Consider the following 18,725-nt stretch of genomic DNA (forward strand, 5'->3'; position numbering starts at 1 on the left):
ACATTTTGTGTTACACCCATACATAAATATCTATTTTTGTAATTGATTTATTTAAATGTATCAAACAATATTTAAATGTGTCACCTCGAAGAAGGGCTTGAATCGTTTTTGTGAGTGTAACCTAAATAAATCGAATAAATGAAAGTATTCCTACATTTTGTGTTCCACCCATTCAATATAAATATCTTCGTTTTGTAATTGATTTATTTAAATGTATCAAACAATATTTAAATGTGTCACCTCTAAGAAGGGCTTGAATCGTTTTTTTGAGTGTAGTGAGCGAAAACAGCTTACTTAAGAGTCTCTCGAAGGCTGTAGACAACACCGCCACGGGGAAGAACCAGTGTTGAAAGCCTGAAAGCAGCAGCAGCTACCTGGCCCAAGCACTCACCCGTCATATTTATCTAAGTTGGCCTCGGTTTTCAAGTGGTCCCTGGCATGATTGGCCCGCTCTGTAACTATGGAAACAAATCAAATGGCAAGTGTTAGTGCAACTTCAATTAAAGGCAATATACCGACAAAACAATAGGCTCTTTGAGGGCCGGCTATCACGAGCATTTTGAAATGCAAGACGAGGAAGCGCTCTGCCCTTCTGAAGCGGTCGCTGGAACCCATCGTGCAGATTAATGCTCGGAGAGAGCAAAAGGCACAGAACAATCTCATTCAGCTATTGAGTGTTAGTCAGCCAAATGAGCCCTGGACCCCCACCCCAAAAAAACAAAAGAATATTTCAACAATAAATCTGTTTCCCAAGGATAATAACGACCCAAAATACAACCCTGCCATTCACAGAAGCTGTAGAAAGCCCAGGGTAAATAGCATTCACTCTGATGGACCATCAATAACGCAGACTATGTGTAGCGGTTGCAAACACTTATTGAATAATAGATGCGTTTTGGATACCCGAGCTTATCAACTATCACAGTTTCCATTAAGGTGGTGGCGAGATTAATGGCACGATCAGCCAAATCATGTCGTCACGAGCTTCTTCGGCCCCTCGGAGAGGCCACGGTGCCAGAGGAGATCTATTCGCCGGCCACCGGGATGCATTTTTTATTTAAATGATGAGGAACGTTGCTGATGGGGACCCACCAATCACGTCGGCTGAGATGCTAGCGCGGCGAAACATCGGAGCCACCTTCTGCTCGTAAATGCGCTTCCCGCACTGCTTTCCCCCGACGGGATTGATGTACACCAGAAGGCTCTTCGGTCGGTCGGCTGCAGAAGTGAGGGAGGGGTGTGAGAGATAGTCATTAAAAAAGGTTCAGCATATACCTTCTTTTGTGTGTGTGTGTGTGTGCCTACAACTATGTCACTGACAAGCAGCTTGATGAAGTTTTCATTAACCAGAGACCTTTCTCAAAACGCTCCGTCAAACTGACTGGAGCCCAAAACACGCCTCTCAAGAAATAAATGGCGTGTCTAGCGACTGTGGGAGGAGTGTGAAGCGATTCGGAGGTGCTGCATCATTCTGTGATAAACCCACACCGGGCTGCGATGGAGAATACTAAATGGCTTGTTTATGACTTGCTGTGGAAGAGTGCATTTAGGACAACAAACTGAGATACAGCAGCTGCTGCAATTGGAAATGAATGGATTGGGATCAGGAGTTAAATGAGCACAAAGAAATATAGGGTGCAATATCTGTTGGCAGTAAGACAAAAGTTCCATTAGATCACAGACACGGGTCGTCAACAGGGGGTGTAAAGGTGTTCTGTGGAGGAGACTAACACTCAGAGAGCTTCGTCTTCACAATGAATGCCGTTAATTTTCTTGAATTGATTCATCCTGCCAGGTAAAGTGGGATCAAGTAGGCCGTTTCAAATGTGCTAAACCCATCTTAGACTCTAATTTCCACATGCTAGTTATACACTAAATCCAGAAGGTTTCCAACGTATAACCACTTTGCAATCGCATTATACATGTAAAGCGCTGTATTTTGCACTCAACTGGGACAAAAATGTAATAAAGCTCAACGCGTGGTGACTGATGGTGTAATAATAACCCTTTTCTGGTATTTTAATGTGGTAATTGATCATCGGGAAACATGTTGAATTCCTTTCGTCTTCTGGGTGATGTACATATTTTGATGGATGATGAGCCGTTATGTACATTTTCAGTCTTGAGTTTTATATTAGAATAAATAAAACGCATGTTGACATGTAGGAGACGGAAAAAAAGATACCCTGGAGCACATTTGGACAGTAAGCCGGGTGCAAACAATAATACAGACATACACTCCATGCTTCTTGCGCAAGCCGGCCAAAGATAATTTGGTAAAAACCACCATGTATATGTTTTATCTGACTGATCTATTGAGATGAATAAAGTGTTTGGTTTTTTATGAACAATAATGCACACTTTACTTGCAGTCTAGGAGTAGAAGAGCTCATTTAGCTACAAGTCTACTCTTGAAAGTTTTAATGATCTCCCCATTTGGTCCGAAACGGAAATATAAACTAAATATGCACCGTGGAACATCTTTATTATACCACTTACTTGGTCTGTGATATTAATCTGTTAAACTATTCTGTCCTTTCTCTGTTGTTTGTTCAAACTCTATCGATAAACCTCACAATACAAAGGCATCCTTTGAAGAATTGCATGGTTCCAGAGGTTTTCCTTGGCTGTTACAGTGACTTATGTTACATACTCTAAGGTGGTGTCCCGATGAAGTAGTCCATAAACCACTCAGAAAAAAAGATTGTATTGCATATCCCTCGTGCCCGTTGCTGACAGCTATTGAAATTGCTAGAGATAAAAAGCCTGATCCTCACCGAACACCCATTCCCCCCATTCAGAATAAACTGTACGACACAATATCTTACAGCCCAATCTGAAAGCCGTTTCACACAAAGCACGGATTCTCAAAAAAGTATGGCACGGAAATGTATTAAAATTGGATTTGCAGGTTCTTAAAAATGTTTGCATACCCCTGCGGGTCATTCGTGCGGAGCAAAAAAACAGCAATGTGTAAATAACTGTTCCAAGTTACGTCATACCTCCAGCTTTTAGCTCCCGGTAGCTTCCTGCCATACTGGGGTAACGTCTTGTTCATTTTTTTAAACACAAGGTATGGAACAAGCAACAGGGCGAGCATTAGAATCACATTTGGGATCTGATTAGTTCATCTATTGTGGCGTCAACCAAACAGACCGTCTCTGTCTGGATAGGTTTCTGTTGTGTGGAGTGCACATGAGCACAATATAAAATAAGGGCTATTTTTATTCTATATTTTAAACGGCTTTGAACCTGACAAACTACAAGTAGGGACTTTGAAACGTTTTCAAAGAGCGGTATGTAGGATTCAGTGTACAGGATGTAGTGTGTAGGATGTAGTGTGTAGGATTCAGTGTGCAGGATGTAGTGTGTAGGATTCAGTGTGCAGGATGTAGTGTGTATGATGTAGTGTGTAGGATTCAGTGTGTAGGATTCAGTATGTAGTGTGTAGGATGTAGTATGTAGGGTGTAGTGTGTAGGATGTAGTGTGTAGGATTCAGTGTGTAGTGTGTAGGATTCAGTGTGTATGATGTAGTGTTTAGGATGTAGTGTGTAGGATTCAGTGTGTAGGATGTAGTATGTAGGGTGTAGTGTGTAGGATGTAGTATGTAGGGTGTAGTGTGTAGGATGTAGTGTGTAGGATTCAGTGTGTAGTGTGTAGGATTCAGTGTGTATGATGTCGTGTTTAGGATGTCGTGTGTAGGATTCAGTGTGTAGGATGTAGTGTGTAGGATTCAGTAAATCCTCCTAAATCCTACACACTATTCCTTTAAATCTATTAAATCTAAATATTTGGCATGGACCACACAACACTAATCCATTTTCTCCCCCAACCTGTTTGTAAACCAGAGCGCTACTGATAATGATCTCTTGCGGCTTGTGGTGCGGCTAAATGAAGACATTGTTTTTAATACGTGGAACTTTTATGAAGCCTCGTCAATAAAAAGGATTTTGATGACGTTGAGTTCAAAGTGCATCGCCCGCTTCTGTTAAACCATTAGGCGGTACATACTGAGCAGAGCCAGTTGCTCATTGATAACTCGGATCCACCGCTCGCAGAGTTTCTCGTCGGCAGAGCGGAAGGTGACGTCGCTGCAGCGCCACTGGTGCCGCCTTGTTCTTCGAACGTAGGAAACTGTGGAGGAACCAAGCAGAAGGAACAGAGCGCCTGCTGCTTTAATTCAATTCAATTCAGTTTATTTGTATAGCCCAATTTCACAAATTACAAATTTGTCTCGGAGTGCTTTACAATCTGTACACATAGACATCCCTGCCCCAAAACCTCACATCGGACCAGGAAAAACTCCCAAATAACCCTTCAGGGGGAAAAAAAGGGAAGAAACCTTCATTAGAGCAACAGAGGAGGATCCCTCTCCAGGATGGACAGATGCAATAGATGTAATGTGTACAGAAGGACAGATCTAGAGTTAAAATACATTCAATGAATGTGACAGAGTGTATGAATAGTTCATAGTAGGCATATTCCACAGGATTTACAAATGTTCTATAATGTCTAGTCACGCTGCTGCAGGACGTGAACGGTTAATCTTTAGTCCTTGGACCACGAATGGAAAAAGAGTATCAGCAGAAATAAAGATGCAATCGCCAGATCAAGATAATTCCTGTTATGATTTCAGCTGATCAATAAAGTTTTAACTTCCCTCACGATCAAACACTCATCATAGTTAGTGACGTAGAATTCGTCAGCAGCAGAGAAGTATAATAGTAAAATACTCATGTTGCATATTGTTACATTCTTTCCCACCTGGCCTGAGAATGGACCTCGGCTACATCCTGAAGGCCAATCAGATGCTTGAGGAAGAAAAAAGTGCACATGAGTTATGTAAAGAAAAAGAAAAAAGAGATATATTATAATATCCTGCTTTGAACATTACTGAAATATTCACTTTAAGGCGCAGAAGAAGAGGAAAAAAACCACTCGCTAAGCACTTTGACAGCCGATCCAGTCGCTGAGCACTTCATCGTCACATTATCACACTGAGCATTATTTGCATCAGATAGGAAAGTTAACTTTTCAGGTAAGTTCTTTAGACCAAATCGCTCACAGCACCTCGTGCTTGCGGGGGGCTGGTGAGCATAGGAGACACATCATCCTTTCATAAGTTACATAATCAGAATGGAACCGACGGGACGCGTCTTTGATGCCAAGTTTCCACAGATCGTGGGGATGCAGTCGCGTCGGACTCGACACACTCTCGTGAAATCTCCCATTAGCGAGGTAATTTTAAACATTTGGCTGTAATAAATAATGTAAATCCGATCTTGTTTTGGATATAATCTAATGGCTCAATTTAAGCATTAGCCCATAAGTCACTGGCACGCTGCCATTTTACACCCAGTCAGCTAAGCTGTGAGGGACTCTCTTGTTACCTTCGCATTGAAAATGCGGAAGGTTATGTTTTGATCGCCGTGTATTTATTTATTTGTATGCGTGTTATTCGCATAACTAAAAAAGCATTAAACCGAATCGCATGAAATTTGGTGGGATGATTGGTTATTATCCGGGGACCATTTGATTCGATTTTGGGATCGATCGGGTCAAAGGTCAAGGTCATGGAAAGGTCAACATCTTCTTTTTACCATAGCGCGGTCAATTTTTATCCAATTGGCATGCAACTAATGCCGAAATGTTCATAATTCAATGCCCAATCTTGTGATATGCGAAGGTATGCACTCTACCGAGTGCCCGTTCTAGTTAATGCATTACTTTCAGGCTGGGGGGCTGTCGGTGGCTTATTTCCAGAGTCAGATGGCGTGTGATTGGTGGAGCTGAACACTGGCTTTTGGCGCACTTACTCAAAATGTTACGGCGACAGTACAATGAGAGTGACAGCGATCAAATACGGGCTCCGGGCACGACTTTGTTGGAGTCAATGCAAAGCTGCTCTGTATCTTCCAGCGGCAGCGTGCGTCAGGCAGCGTTTGACAACAGAACAGAGGTTTTGTCGCGGGCGAAACGAACAGACACGGCAGAACACGCGCGGCTTGGAGTTGACGCGGTGAAATGGCAGCACAACTCAAGCAGCAAAGGCATAGTTGCGTCAGCGTCAGCCAGCCAGCGAGACAGCAGCTCATCCGCGTCATAAAAAAAAAAAAAAAAAAAAAAAATGGAAGCTGTCTGTTGTATACTATGTCTGTACAACTCTTTATACTTACGAGCGGGCTATCTTTATAAAGAGGAATAAAGATGGAGCGAGGGTGGTGGGAACAAATTTAAATGATGATGACTACCTTTTGTATTTATTTGCTTTATTTTATTGTTTTTTATTTGTATATTATCGCCCAACCATATTAGAGACAAGATCGGCGCAGGAGGTGAAAAATCTCAGAGCCGTGAGTGTGGAAGAAGAGAGAGAAGGAGAGAGAGAGAGAGAGAGAGAGCGAGAAGTCCACTAAAAAGCTGCAGTCCTCCTCTCAAAAGTGTGCCTCGCTGCGTTCTGTGGTTCCTCGACTCATTTATTACTCCGCCCCGCGCCGACGCGTCCGTGGTGACGTGTATTTTTTCGGAAATTTCAAGCGAGCGCGTCGCGCGCGCGTAGAAATTTTGCGGCGTCCGGTGTGCGGCGACCATGAGGGAATAAAAGACGCTCTGTATCTATTTCTTAAAGCAGTTAAAAATATATATATATATTAAATTAAACCAAGCTTATAATTTTCCAAAAGGTAGAAAAGTTTGTAAGCCAAGCACTCCGAGACAAATTTGTAATTTGTAATATTGGGCAATACAAATAAACTGAATTGAATTCCACCAGTGTGAGAAAAAAAATTAGGATCCTGTAAATCATAATTATGAGATAGTATTTCATTAATATGAGATAATAAGTCATAATTATGAGATAGTAAGTCGAAATAAAGATAGTATTTCATTAATATGAGATAATAAGTCATAATTATGAGATAGTAAGTCGAAATTATAAGATAGTATGTGTTAATAATAGGATGGTAATTTGAAATCATGAGACAGTATCTCATAATTTTGACTCGAAATAATGAGATAGTAAGTCACAATTATAAGTAGTTAGTCATAATAATGAGAACGTAAGTCATAATAATGAGATAGTAAGTCATAATTAAGTGATAGTAAGTCGAAATAAAGAGATAGTATTTTATTAATGAGATAAGTCATAATTTTTAGATAGTAAGTCATAATTATGAGATAGTAAGTCATAATTATGAGATAGTAAGTCGAAATAAAGAGATAGTATCTCATTATGAGATAGTAAGTCGAAATTATAAGATAGTATGCGTTAATAATAAGATGGTAATTCATAATAATGAAGTAAGTCATGATTATAAGTGTTGCACTTGCATTAAAGATGGAGGACTTGTGAGCTGAGATACTGGATTCAAAACAAAAAGCTCCAAGGCCACACATTAAATGTCAGAGCCTGAGTCGTGTACTCGCCGTGACCGGCAGCCTGACGTGTGAAGTCAGTGCAACGTCCCTCTGAGTGTGATCACCAGTTGTCGGCTGCATACCTGTGAATGCATGAGGATACAGCGCCGAGTGCGGCTCCGCCTTTCGTTGACTCCTCCTGGTCTCCGCGTTGTCTCGGTGGTCATCGCCTCTGGTCCTGAGGACAGCCACGATTTCACCCACCTGAACAGTGTGTGCTGGAGAGACATGGACACGTGCATATTTTTACTCAACTGCAAATACACAACATCAACCAGTGCATGATGCTCTTTCAATAGAACTGTTAGTCTCTCTCATGTATTTACACACATCTTGCAAAACCAAAAGCAATTGTGCCGGTGACTGTTAAGACACGTTGCTGAAAATACTTTTTGGGGAAATATCATTCAAGCTGCAATAATGCAATGGATGACCATAACCACGTGCGTTGTGAAATGGGTCACGTATAGAGACAACCCCACAAAAGAAGTATCACCATCTCTGTAGTTCCCCCTCATTCATTCCAGATCGTTGTTTTATGGGGCCACCACTTCTACTGTTTATTCTTTCCAGGCTCAGTCTCGTCGAACCCATCAGCCTCATATCCAGATGTAGAGAGGCAGCTGTTTCAGAGAGAAAGCTCACACACAAGCCCCGTCATACGACTCCTGCCCAGCACCAAATGGCCCACGGAAAAAGTTTGCGACTTGCTGATGAAGATGAATATTTAAACACTCAGGAGCCAGAAAGTCATTGTAGTCATCAAATAATGCTCTGTATCTGTTTAAACAGGCAAATATTTGCTAACAAGGAAGTAACTTTAGTAAGTAAGTTTCTGTTTTCTCTTTAAAATGAAGACAACTTCATCCGTGACTTATGACCCGAGACTGGCTTCCCATTAGTTCCCCAAAGGGGTAACAGCCGTATCCCCAGAGAGCTGGTGTGTGTTTGGGAAGGAATTGCGTCTTCTTGTTCTTTTCTTTTTTTCCGCCCCCAAGGGAAACGGGATTCAGTCTGCTCGTTTAAACTGATGTGGGATGAAAGACTTCGGCAGAGTTTGAATGGTTTACAGAATTAGTGGAGTCTGGTGTGATCTGGTACCTCCTTGGCAGCGAGGAGATGGGATGGGTCAGTTGCCTTGAAGGGCTGCCAAGTCCCATCAAAGGATTTTATGGGTATTAAATTACTGTGTTTGAAATGCAGAGTTTAGGAAAAATAAAAGGGAGTTACTGGGAAATGGTTTCTTTTCCATACTGGTAAGTGAGAACAAGCTGGTCTGAGTGTGAAAGAGAGTGGCCAGGGGAAATCCAGAGGAAGGCGAAGAAATCATGATATCGACTGTAAAAAGGGCAACTCAAAGTCAAGAAGGTGATGTCCAAATATTTTAGACTACATCTCACATTATATATCTATATCTATATATAAATATACACAGTACATACAGTACCAGTCAAAAGTTTTAGAACACCTCAATTCCTCCAGTTTTTATTGAAATGTACACAGTTTCATTTCTCAATGTAATTTCTCAATGTACTGTAAATTACAGCATAAAAGAAACAAACAATTAGAGAAATAAACTGTAATCTAAATTTTGGAAGATATAAATTCTATGTTTAACAAAATGTAATCTACATTTTTGACGTATCAAAGTCGCCACCTTTTGGAGAGAGTACGGAAAGTATTCAGACCCCTTTAAAATGTTCACTCTTTGTTTCATTGCAGCCATTTGCTAAAATCAAAAAAGTTCATTTTATTTCTCATTAATGTTCACTCAGCACCCCATCTTAACAGAAACAAATAGAAATGTAGAAATTTTTTGCAAAATTATTGAAAAAGCAAAACTAAAATATCACATGGTCATAAGTATTCAGACTCATTGCTGTGATGCTCATATTTAACTCACTGTCCATTTCTTCTGATCCTCCTTGAGATGAGTCTACTCCTTCATTGGAGTCCAGCTGTGTTCAAATAAACTGATTGGACACCTGCTAAAATGAACTTTTTGGATTTTAGCAAATGGCTGCAATGAAACAAAGAGTGAACATTTTAAAGGCGTCCGAATACTTTCCCACTGTAACAGCCGAACACACTCGTGGCATTCTTTCTGCAATGGAAATAAAATATTGGTCAGAAAGTTCTCATGTGTAGCACTTGTAGGTTTAATAATGGGGGTGTTCTAAAACTTTTGACCTATATATATATATATATATTTATATATGGTTTCCGTCGTCAACCATTTTTAGATTTCAATTTACAAATTGTGAGCATTCAAGCACAAAAGATGGCTACTCTACCAACGGAACAAATTCAAAATGCTGAGAAAGGGCAATATTACTAGCAATGACTTTAACTGACCTCTTCAACCGCATCACATACAGGCATTCCAGTCCCTCCGACAAATTTATTCAGCTGATATTGTGAAATGGATGGGAGGCAGGCATGACATATTATTTCTCTCCCGGGATTCTGAGGGAATGGGATTTCATTTCTTTCTCAAATAAAGATGATGCGCCATGCAGGCATGAATAACTTTATAGCCATCGATATTCACACTTTGACAAATAGGAAGAGTTATGGCCATGTGTATAATAGCTTTATTTTGGGGGGCATAGAGGGACAGGGGGGTGTTTTCATTTCAGCTATTTGAAGAAATAAAATAAAATGGCACCCGCCAAAGGAATTGTTGGGGTTTTAATTAACATATAAAATGGATTCTTGAAAAGGCACTGACCTACACATTCCATCCATTTTCAAAACGTCTTTAAACATGTAGCATTAATTCCCACTTGTTACCGCAGCAGTGGCTGCTAGTCAGACAAAAAAGATATGTATGCTTGCTTTGAAGCTTTTCCTTGGATTCTATGTGTTCCCCAGCAGGTGATCTTGTTTGTCACATAAAGAGAAGTCAACTAAAAACATGAACTACGGCTCTTCTATTGAGGATCCCCAGGAACTCTCATAGGGTCCATTGGACCTGGCTGTGTCTGTAGCTGGTCCTGGCTCCTGACTCCTTGCCCCTGGCCTGGACCTGGCAAGGGACCTTCACTGCCTCCTTCCCTGTGCCTCATGCCTCAAGGGCCTGGCCTCATTGGTCCGGCCTCTTGCCTGGTGGCCCTGCCTCCTGCCATGGCCCTGCTGATGCCTCCACACCACCCCCCTCTCCTGCTTCCATTTCATGGATTGTGAAAATCAGGGTTTGTGGTCCATGCCTCCTACGAATTATTCATAATTTGTCATATTCATTAAATGTGTTTATGTAACTCTGTAATTATTCTTTCTGTACACATGACATCTATTCTTCTGTCCATCCTGGAGAGGGATCCTCCTGTTGCTCTCCTGAAAGTTTCATCCCTTTTTTCCCCCATGAAAGGTTTTTTTCAGTTTCTTTTAGGAGTTTTTCCTGATCCGACATGAGGTCAAAGGTCAGGGATGTCGTATGTGAACAGACCTTCTGAATACATGCGCGAGAATGTGGAAAGCTTCAGAGGAAGATAGCCGACCGACTAAACTCTACTTTTGCTATTTCTGTTGTGCAACATGTTAATAATTAAGTGTGATACATCACCGAGTTGTCCTGATGAAATAGACGTGGCGTTTCGAGGAAGATGCTCTCACAGACATGCAAGCGAAAGCAGATCGTCTTTGGTGATGTTTTTGCATTTTGAGTTACAAACGCCGTCCAGTACCCGAGATTACAACAAACTGTATTAGACTTGAGACGGTGCAACAGGAAATCATGCAATTGCTGTTCGTTTCATATCTGAACACCACACTTGTACCCGATTTGTCCCCAAACATTTATTGGAATACATTAGAATATCTAATCTCGTGTTTTACACATTTACATATTGGTTATCTAAAGCTCCCCGGCTTACGGGGCATTTTTCCTCGTGTTCGCCCGGTGGGCAAATCAACTTCTGTCAAAGACAGAAAGACAACATTAATCAGCGCGTTAGTGCGAGCGGCGGTCCCCTCCCTCACTGGTCCGGACGACTTTGGACACGAGCACGAGGCCAAGCAGGGAGCCGTGGAGTCGGGAAGGGACTGGAAACTCTCGACACTCCCACATTCCAACACAGCTCTAATAACCCCGACTCACGCACACGCACACCTCTCTAAGCTACACGTTAAGCCCTCGGCCATACAAGGCTGATCCTCTCTGCCTTGACATGCTCTTTTCTTAGTGCTTGTAAATAATCTTTGCACGGCAGTCTGCCGGCGCGTGGTTCCTATTCATCGCACAGGGCTCAGTGTGTTAGCCAAAGGGGTCTGCTACTACAACAACAACAACAACGACAACAAAAGTCAGCTTTTCAGGGATGATTTTTTTTACTTCCAATGTCTGGAACTTGCTCTGCACTTGGAAGAAAATATTAAAATGTGTGTTTTGTTGCTGCAAAGCTAAAAGGTGATACATATGAGCAAATGTTGCGGCCACCGAGCTGCTACAGCTTACTCCGGTTACTCGAAAAATAAAAGCCTCGGATGCAACAATGAGGCCCCAAAGAAGATGAAAAATTACTTAAAAAATAATAAAAAACACAATAAATCATGTCAGGAGCAGGACAATGTAGATATAGAGCTTACAATTAAATACAGCCATTGGAACAATATTCAGGGCACAAGTGATTAAATTAGTGTGGCCTGGAGCGTGACGCTCTGTGTGCCTGTTACTGACTCGCGGTTCCCGCCATAGACCACAGTAAACGCTCGAGGCTGCCAGGAGATATCAATATCAATGCTTTCATATGAAGCATATAGAGTTTTAACTATGTGGGTCATAAAAAAAAGAAAAATCAGATCATCACCTGACGTTTATAAAGTCGGAGGCTGTACGTATAATTTACAAGATTAATGGACTTGATTCCAAATGTTGTGATATCTAAACTGAAGCATGGTAAAGTTAATACTGCCTAGGCCCAATAATTATTACATAAATATCGACTTTATTTCAACTTGAGTATTCAAGCTGATTACCTGCAGATAATAACAGCAGGACCAATACATAACTTATTGTTCAACATTTTGGGAAATGCACTTATTTGCTTTCTAGCAGAGAGTTAAAAACTAATATTGTAAATATGTATGACTACAGCCAGCAGCTTCGTATAAAGACTGGAAACTAGGACAAAAAGAGAACCATGCCCTTTTCAAAAAAATAAAAATCCACTCACCAGGCCAGGAAACGGTCCCGCACTGAAAGTATTTACATTTTACACAAATAAAAAATTGTTAAGTGTTATTTTAATGAGCTTTAGAAGTGCCGGTAGGTTTTTGGACAGACGTTTTGGTCTGCCGTTTCCATTTTTCCACAAATCAAATAATTGTATTTCCCAAAATGTCAACAACAGCAGCACCAGCAACATCAAATGACTTGTGAAGTCTCCCCTTCAGGCTTCAGTTTCCCCACATGAGAGCTTTAGCTTGACTGCCATGGAAATAAGGCCGAGTACAAAAGGGAGGATCGCATGTGATCCGATGAGAACAAGAGGCGTAGCCAGCAACGCTGGCATGTGCAACTACCAATGTGCAAGACAGGAAATAGACCTCGGAGTCTGGCAACGGCAGCACGTTGTTTTGCCCAGAGTGTGAATGTAATCCCCCAAACTCTGGCATTGTTGGTGCCTTTTTTTTCTCCTACCGAGCCGGAAACATCCAAGTCCTCAGGGCACCGGGTGCTACAGGTTTCCACTCTAACCAATGAGACGGATCAACACCTGCAATGTTGTAATCTGTGAACAGGGCCAGGACCCAGTTTGCAGATTTGTAGATGATCTGTGAATTTGGGGAATTTTCACGTGATTGTATGCATCAGTGGATCTTTGAAATGAGGCTCATTGGATTTGCAAGCAGGCGGTCATTTGCATTCAGGGGATAGAGAGCACTGGCAACCTCCGTGGTTTGCTTTTAAAAGAAGGACTAGAGAGAAAGCACGGAGTCGACAATCAGGGAAGTGGCCCTTTGACTACCTGGAGGACGACAACTCCAGCAGTAGCAAACGAGGATTGAAAGCCACTGGTTCTTGGGAACTATTGCATCCTATAACAACGTAACAAAGAGGATCGTTTAGTTAATATAGTGGAGCTGAGGGGGTCCATTAAATGCAGCTCTTTGATCACGGCAATGCCATCTATATAACTTTCACCCTTTTAAAAAACGCTGGTGCCACCGGGCCTTGATGGAATCATCCGCGGCGGCGGCTTTAGCGTCTTTCTCCCGTGACAACTGATGATGAGCGACCTCAACTCGCTTGACGTTCAGACTAAATTGGCACAAACAGAGACGACTTTCTACTGTCATGGCGGATCAACACGCAGCTGCGCCCGCTGCGGCACATCTGTGGATACATCGCGAGGATCATGATTCATGACGCTCGTGCCGCTAAAAATGAGCGGGGTCCAACTGAAGATGTCGGTTTCCCGCACGGTGGCTCGCATTAACACGTCGTCCACGAACGCCTCATCACACGTGTTGAAGTGTCCCCAGACATTCTCTCATCGGACCCAAATTAGGAAGCGTGTGATATACTTGCGGGGATGATGTCATCTGATCTTGATGTGATTTATATCCGATGCGTTCATAAAAGTGATTTCATGATATCTGAGACAGCGCCGGGACTGGCCTCACCTTCCCTTTGTCCTCCGACAACAAGCCGTCATCATATTCATATTCTGCTGTTGTTCTCTGCACCCCTCCCTATACACAGTGGATCAGCGTGTAATCCCTTTATTGTTGCTGAGGTTTTTGCCACTGACAATGTGCCAGCTCAAGCTTAAGGAAATACTCGAATTTGTAGGTGTCCCCACACTGTTTATGTAGTTTTATGTCATCCCTGTTTTGCCCGTACATATTGCATTTCCAAATGGCATGCAACACGGGTGCAAGAAACTGATGTCACCGAGAGCGATAACGCTGATGTTGTCGGGTGGTGCAACCAAATATTTAAGCATTCTCCCGACGCCGTGCTGGATATTCGCTGCAGATGCATGCAAGTGCCATTTATGCAGCAGAAAACAGTGATTCAGTTTCCCTAATCTCCAGCTGTTGTCGCCAGCCACTGCTCATTCCTCACCTCTCTACCTCTGCTGCCGTCTCACGACGTATACAGACGGGGCATTGAACACCCGCTTTAGAGTACGAGGCGCAGCTCTGCCTGGGTACACATGGCAGTGAGCTGTCATACAAGACATGTGGATTCCTCCCAGGCACAATGTGTTTTTTTTATGTCAAGGCTTAGGAAAACAGATGGGGAAGAAAGCACGGAAAAAGGTGGAAGAGCCAATAGGGGTGCAGTGGTAGTGCTCGATCACTGCGTGGGCTAGAAGTGCTGCACACGGCATTGTTTTCAACGGATAATGCAAACCTCATTTTCACGAGCTGCTGTTTGTATTTTACAGCCGCACCAGCAGCAGGGCTCATGGGACGGTGATGTCGGTCCGCTTGTCAACCACTTACATATCCGATATGGCTTTTTAGCAAACATTCCATAAAATGTACTGCAGACGTTCACGGTCCCCAGAGGATGAAGCCTAATGACGTCGGTGAGGCCCCGACTTCCCCTCCACGGCCACCGAGAGGCCGATGCTTTTGTTTATTTAGCTAAATGCCCGAGGAGCTGTTGACTGGATTTCAATGCAATTCAGTACAGATAGTCGTGGTCCCCAGAGGATGAAGCCTAATGGTTGTGTTGCTCTTCTGGCGCTCCACTTATCCGGTGAAATGTGTTTTACATCAACTGGATGGATCGGTCGAACATTTTCGACACGCATCCCACTTACGCACTCAAAACAGCAAGAGCAAACTTACAGACGTACGCAAAATACGACACAAAGTGCTCCCAGCGTGGCTCGAGCCTTCTTCTTGAGACACCGACGCACACAATCACGTTGCTTTGTTTTGCTTCTTCGCTTGTTACGTGCAGATTTGGGCTGTTGGATTTGGTTAAAGAGAAAATTCTGTGACGCCGATAACCGATTCCAGCCTGGTTTCCAACACTTAAAGTTTAATCCCTGACTGTAACACTTTGGATCTCGATCCAGCTCTGCCAGATGCGAAGGAAAATATATAACCGCCCCCCCCGACCAAGAGAGATATCCAGGCATAGAGGGCCTGAGGAAGTACTACTCGCAAAGCATAGTGATTTGGGGGAAAATCACTATGCTCTCCAAAGCGTGCACGCCATGATCTCCAAGATGGGAACATGCATTGAATAAGAGGAGCGAGCGAGGGATTATGTAGACGTAGGATTTACTCGAGGTTCGCAGGCCGCGCCATCTCACTGATTGGATTCGGTTCTGTCCGCGAGAGAGAGAGCATCTGTGTGCGGACAAAAACATTCCCGGCTGGGATCCCGTTGTCTTGTTCTCCGCTCAGCACATCCGACCGACGGGCGCTCATGAATCCACCTGAATGTCAAGAGGTAACACATGTGGTCTGCATCAGGACCAGTGCTGTCACTTCTACTTGTGTCAGTTTGATGCGAGTACAAGTGTGTGTGTGTGTGTGTGGGGGGGGAAAGACATTCTTGGAAGAAAAAAGGGAAAAGATAGGAGCCAAAGAAGACCTGTCAGATCTGAGTCCCGCTGCATGAATCTCTGCTATCTGCTGGGATTAACTTTGTATGCCTTCTCAGTGCGGCGGTTGATTCACAGATTTTCCTTGACTTGTAAATGTTATTTGATAGGGAAATGTTAAATCTGTGCCGACTCATATACGTCATCTTCTATCTGCTGCATTTCCCCGCCAACATCCCCGCTTGTTTTGTCGCCTTTTTATCCCATTTTCGAGATAAACTAAATTGGAAAATGGTGTTGTACGTGACAAAGAGTCAATAATCCACCCTACTCCGGATTTACTCGTTCGTTTGCTTTATTTCTGCCGACGTCGGCACCGACCCCGCGAGAGGCAACAACCCTCGTAAACTCCAGAGCTAATTATCTCAAGGACATTTCACCAATCCGTCTCAGACAGCTGCACACATCTACAGCTGCAAATGTAGGTCAAACACAGAGCGACAACCGTACAGAGAGGGAGGCGCGGCTCCCCCACGATGCAACTCAACAACATGTAAAACACGTGGAGCACCACCCCCACCCCCACCCTCGTCTTTACCATGATCACTGACTAACTAGACCGCATTGACTTCTAGTGATAGCCACACTCCACTCAAAGGGCACATGCCTACAAAGATAAACATGATAAGCCGCTGAGGTTGGCTCAAGCTGTTCCAGTCATTGTTTTCTCCGTATGGATCGTGGCTCGGTGGTGTTTGATGTTGGACTTACTGGATATTTATTGCCGGCTAAGTTTCCTGGCTTGATTCCCTAACTCCAGGGTACACAGAGCTCTGCTCTTGTCGCAGCGATCACTGGGGGAGATATTTTGGTGAAGCCGCGTTGAACATTGACTCAATAAATGGAAGTCTTTATGGCAGGTTATTATAGGGCGCTTGATACCACTTTGAGGAAGGTCAATGGCCAGGTTTAAACTGAAGTGTGCAGTGCCAGCTGTAATAACTCCACTCGATATGGTACAGTAATTGCAGACCAGGGAACTCATCTAGATGAACAAACATCAGGCTCAGGAGGTTATGAGGACGTCTGGATTAAGTGAAACTTCTCCTATGCAAAAGATGGAAAGTCGTCCACAACATCTCTCCCAATATAATGTCTATGGAGCGGAATTAAAACTCACAAATTGAGAGTTTTGGCACTTTTTTGTGTGTGTGTGTGGGGGATCCAGAGTTTTAATTTTTCTAATCTATATGGCTAACTCTAGCTTGTTTAAAGTATCAACTAATCTGCACCCAGGTATATGTACATAAATATGTATGGCTGTACAGCTGTAGCTCAGAAATCTGCACTGTTTTCGTTGTTGTTTTATTTGGAGTAAAGTTAATAGAGAACGACCCCTGTTCACCGGGACATGTTGAATAACAGTCAACCCTCTTCTAGGGCTTGTCGGTAAGAAACAAGAGCCTCCTAATTATCGGTCTAGAAACAGCCCCATGTGTGTGACCTGCTCGTGTCAGGGCACAGACCCCAACTACAGTCGCTCATGAACCGGCTGTTGCTCCCTCAACAAGTGCATGATCCCGGTAAGGAGAGCTGCTACACTTTCTTTTTTCCTCTCTTTTTGTTGCATGGATGACATGGTTAACAAAGGAAAATTGTTTCTTGGAGGGATATATAGGCTGACATTAACAACATTGGTTACTTCTTTTGATGTTTTCTTACTTTTTTTTGTGTTTATATCATTTCCATATTTTGTTTAAGTAATAGTTTTTTCTCTTGTCATTTCCACATTTTGTTTTTTTATAATAGTTTTTTTTCATGTCATTTCCACATTTTGTTTTTTATAATAGCTTGTTCTCATGTCATGTGTGGGCTGTTTGGCATACACTTCTTAGGCTTTAAGCACCAACAAGTGGAGCAAACTCATTCCCTTCTACGTGTTGGACTTACCTGCTTCAGCACTGTTGCTGATGATCCCGGAGCTGCGTGTTCTGCTCCTCTCAGTTTCCTTCCACGCGAAGACGCTGCGGCTCAGGACAACTTCTACCTGCCTGTGCTTCAGGAAAAGCTTCGAAGACAGTAGCCGGACTCGTTCTTCCATAATGTCGCTCGGACGCGCCGTTATGTAGTTGTTGCAGCCCGCATGACGAAGCGCCGCGCCGCGTCTGAAGTGAGACGAGTCAGTTGTTGTTGGCTACAAGGAGAAGAGGGGACCTGACACCAAGATCGTGTACAAGAGAGAGGATTCACTCGACCGTGAAACAGGAAACTGGCCTACTTTCCAGAGGCTATACTTTAAATATGTTATTATTGGAAATAACATAATAAATGACATCACCTGCTGGAAATATGTTTGTTTTTATTTTAAAACATTGTTTGACAGTACATACCAAGGAAACAATTCATCCAGTATGTTATACTTATACTTTATTATGGTTATGTACGTAAAGGTTGAGTCTAAATGGTGTCCTGCACTAGGTAATTACAAATAAATAGAGTCTTTTAGTATGTTTGATATGTTTCATTAAACCCAATTCACAAATGTGTTTGTTGATTCATTGATCAGCAGTGACCAATACAATAGCCTATTTAATTTTCGAACACATTGTTGGTCAAATATATAAATGCCTAATGATGTGTGTGTGTGTGTGTGTGTGTGTGTGTGTGTGTGTTTGGTTGTTTGTGTGTGTGAGAGGGTTTGTTTGCTTTGTACTGTAACTATAGGGCCAGTCGTAACCACTGTCCGTCAACTTTTACCACTTTCCACCAACACCGACACACGCGCACGACGTGTG

General features: G+C 42.8%; 1 protein-coding gene across 1 annotated transcript in view; it reads right to left on the minus strand.

Moving 5' to 3' along the window:
* cerk (ceramide kinase) overlaps positions 1-18,087 on the minus strand; it is a 38,380-nt gene extending 20,293 nt beyond the window's left edge. The window contains exons 1-5 of the mRNA XM_056425223.1: positions 17,881-18,087; positions 7,501-7,635; positions 4,013-4,135; positions 1,093-1,218; positions 392-458 (exon numbers count right to left, since the gene is read on the minus strand). Coding sequence (XP_056281198.1) covers positions 392-458; positions 1,093-1,218; positions 4,013-4,135; positions 7,501-7,635; positions 17,881-18,031 — 602 coding nt within the window. The 5' untranslated portion in view covers positions 18,032-18,087. The remainder of the gene's footprint in view (positions 1-391; positions 459-1,092; positions 1,219-4,012; positions 4,136-7,500; positions 7,636-17,880) is intronic.
* Between the last annotated feature and the right edge of the window lie 638 nt (positions 18,088-18,725).

Source organism: Pseudoliparis swirei, chromosome 10 (genome assembly GCF_029220125.1).
Source record: "Pseudoliparis swirei isolate HS2019 ecotype Mariana Trench chromosome 10, NWPU_hadal_v1, whole genome shotgun sequence".
In the NCBI taxonomy this organism is placed as follows: Eukaryota; Metazoa; Chordata; class Actinopteri; order Perciformes; family Liparidae; genus Pseudoliparis; species Pseudoliparis swirei.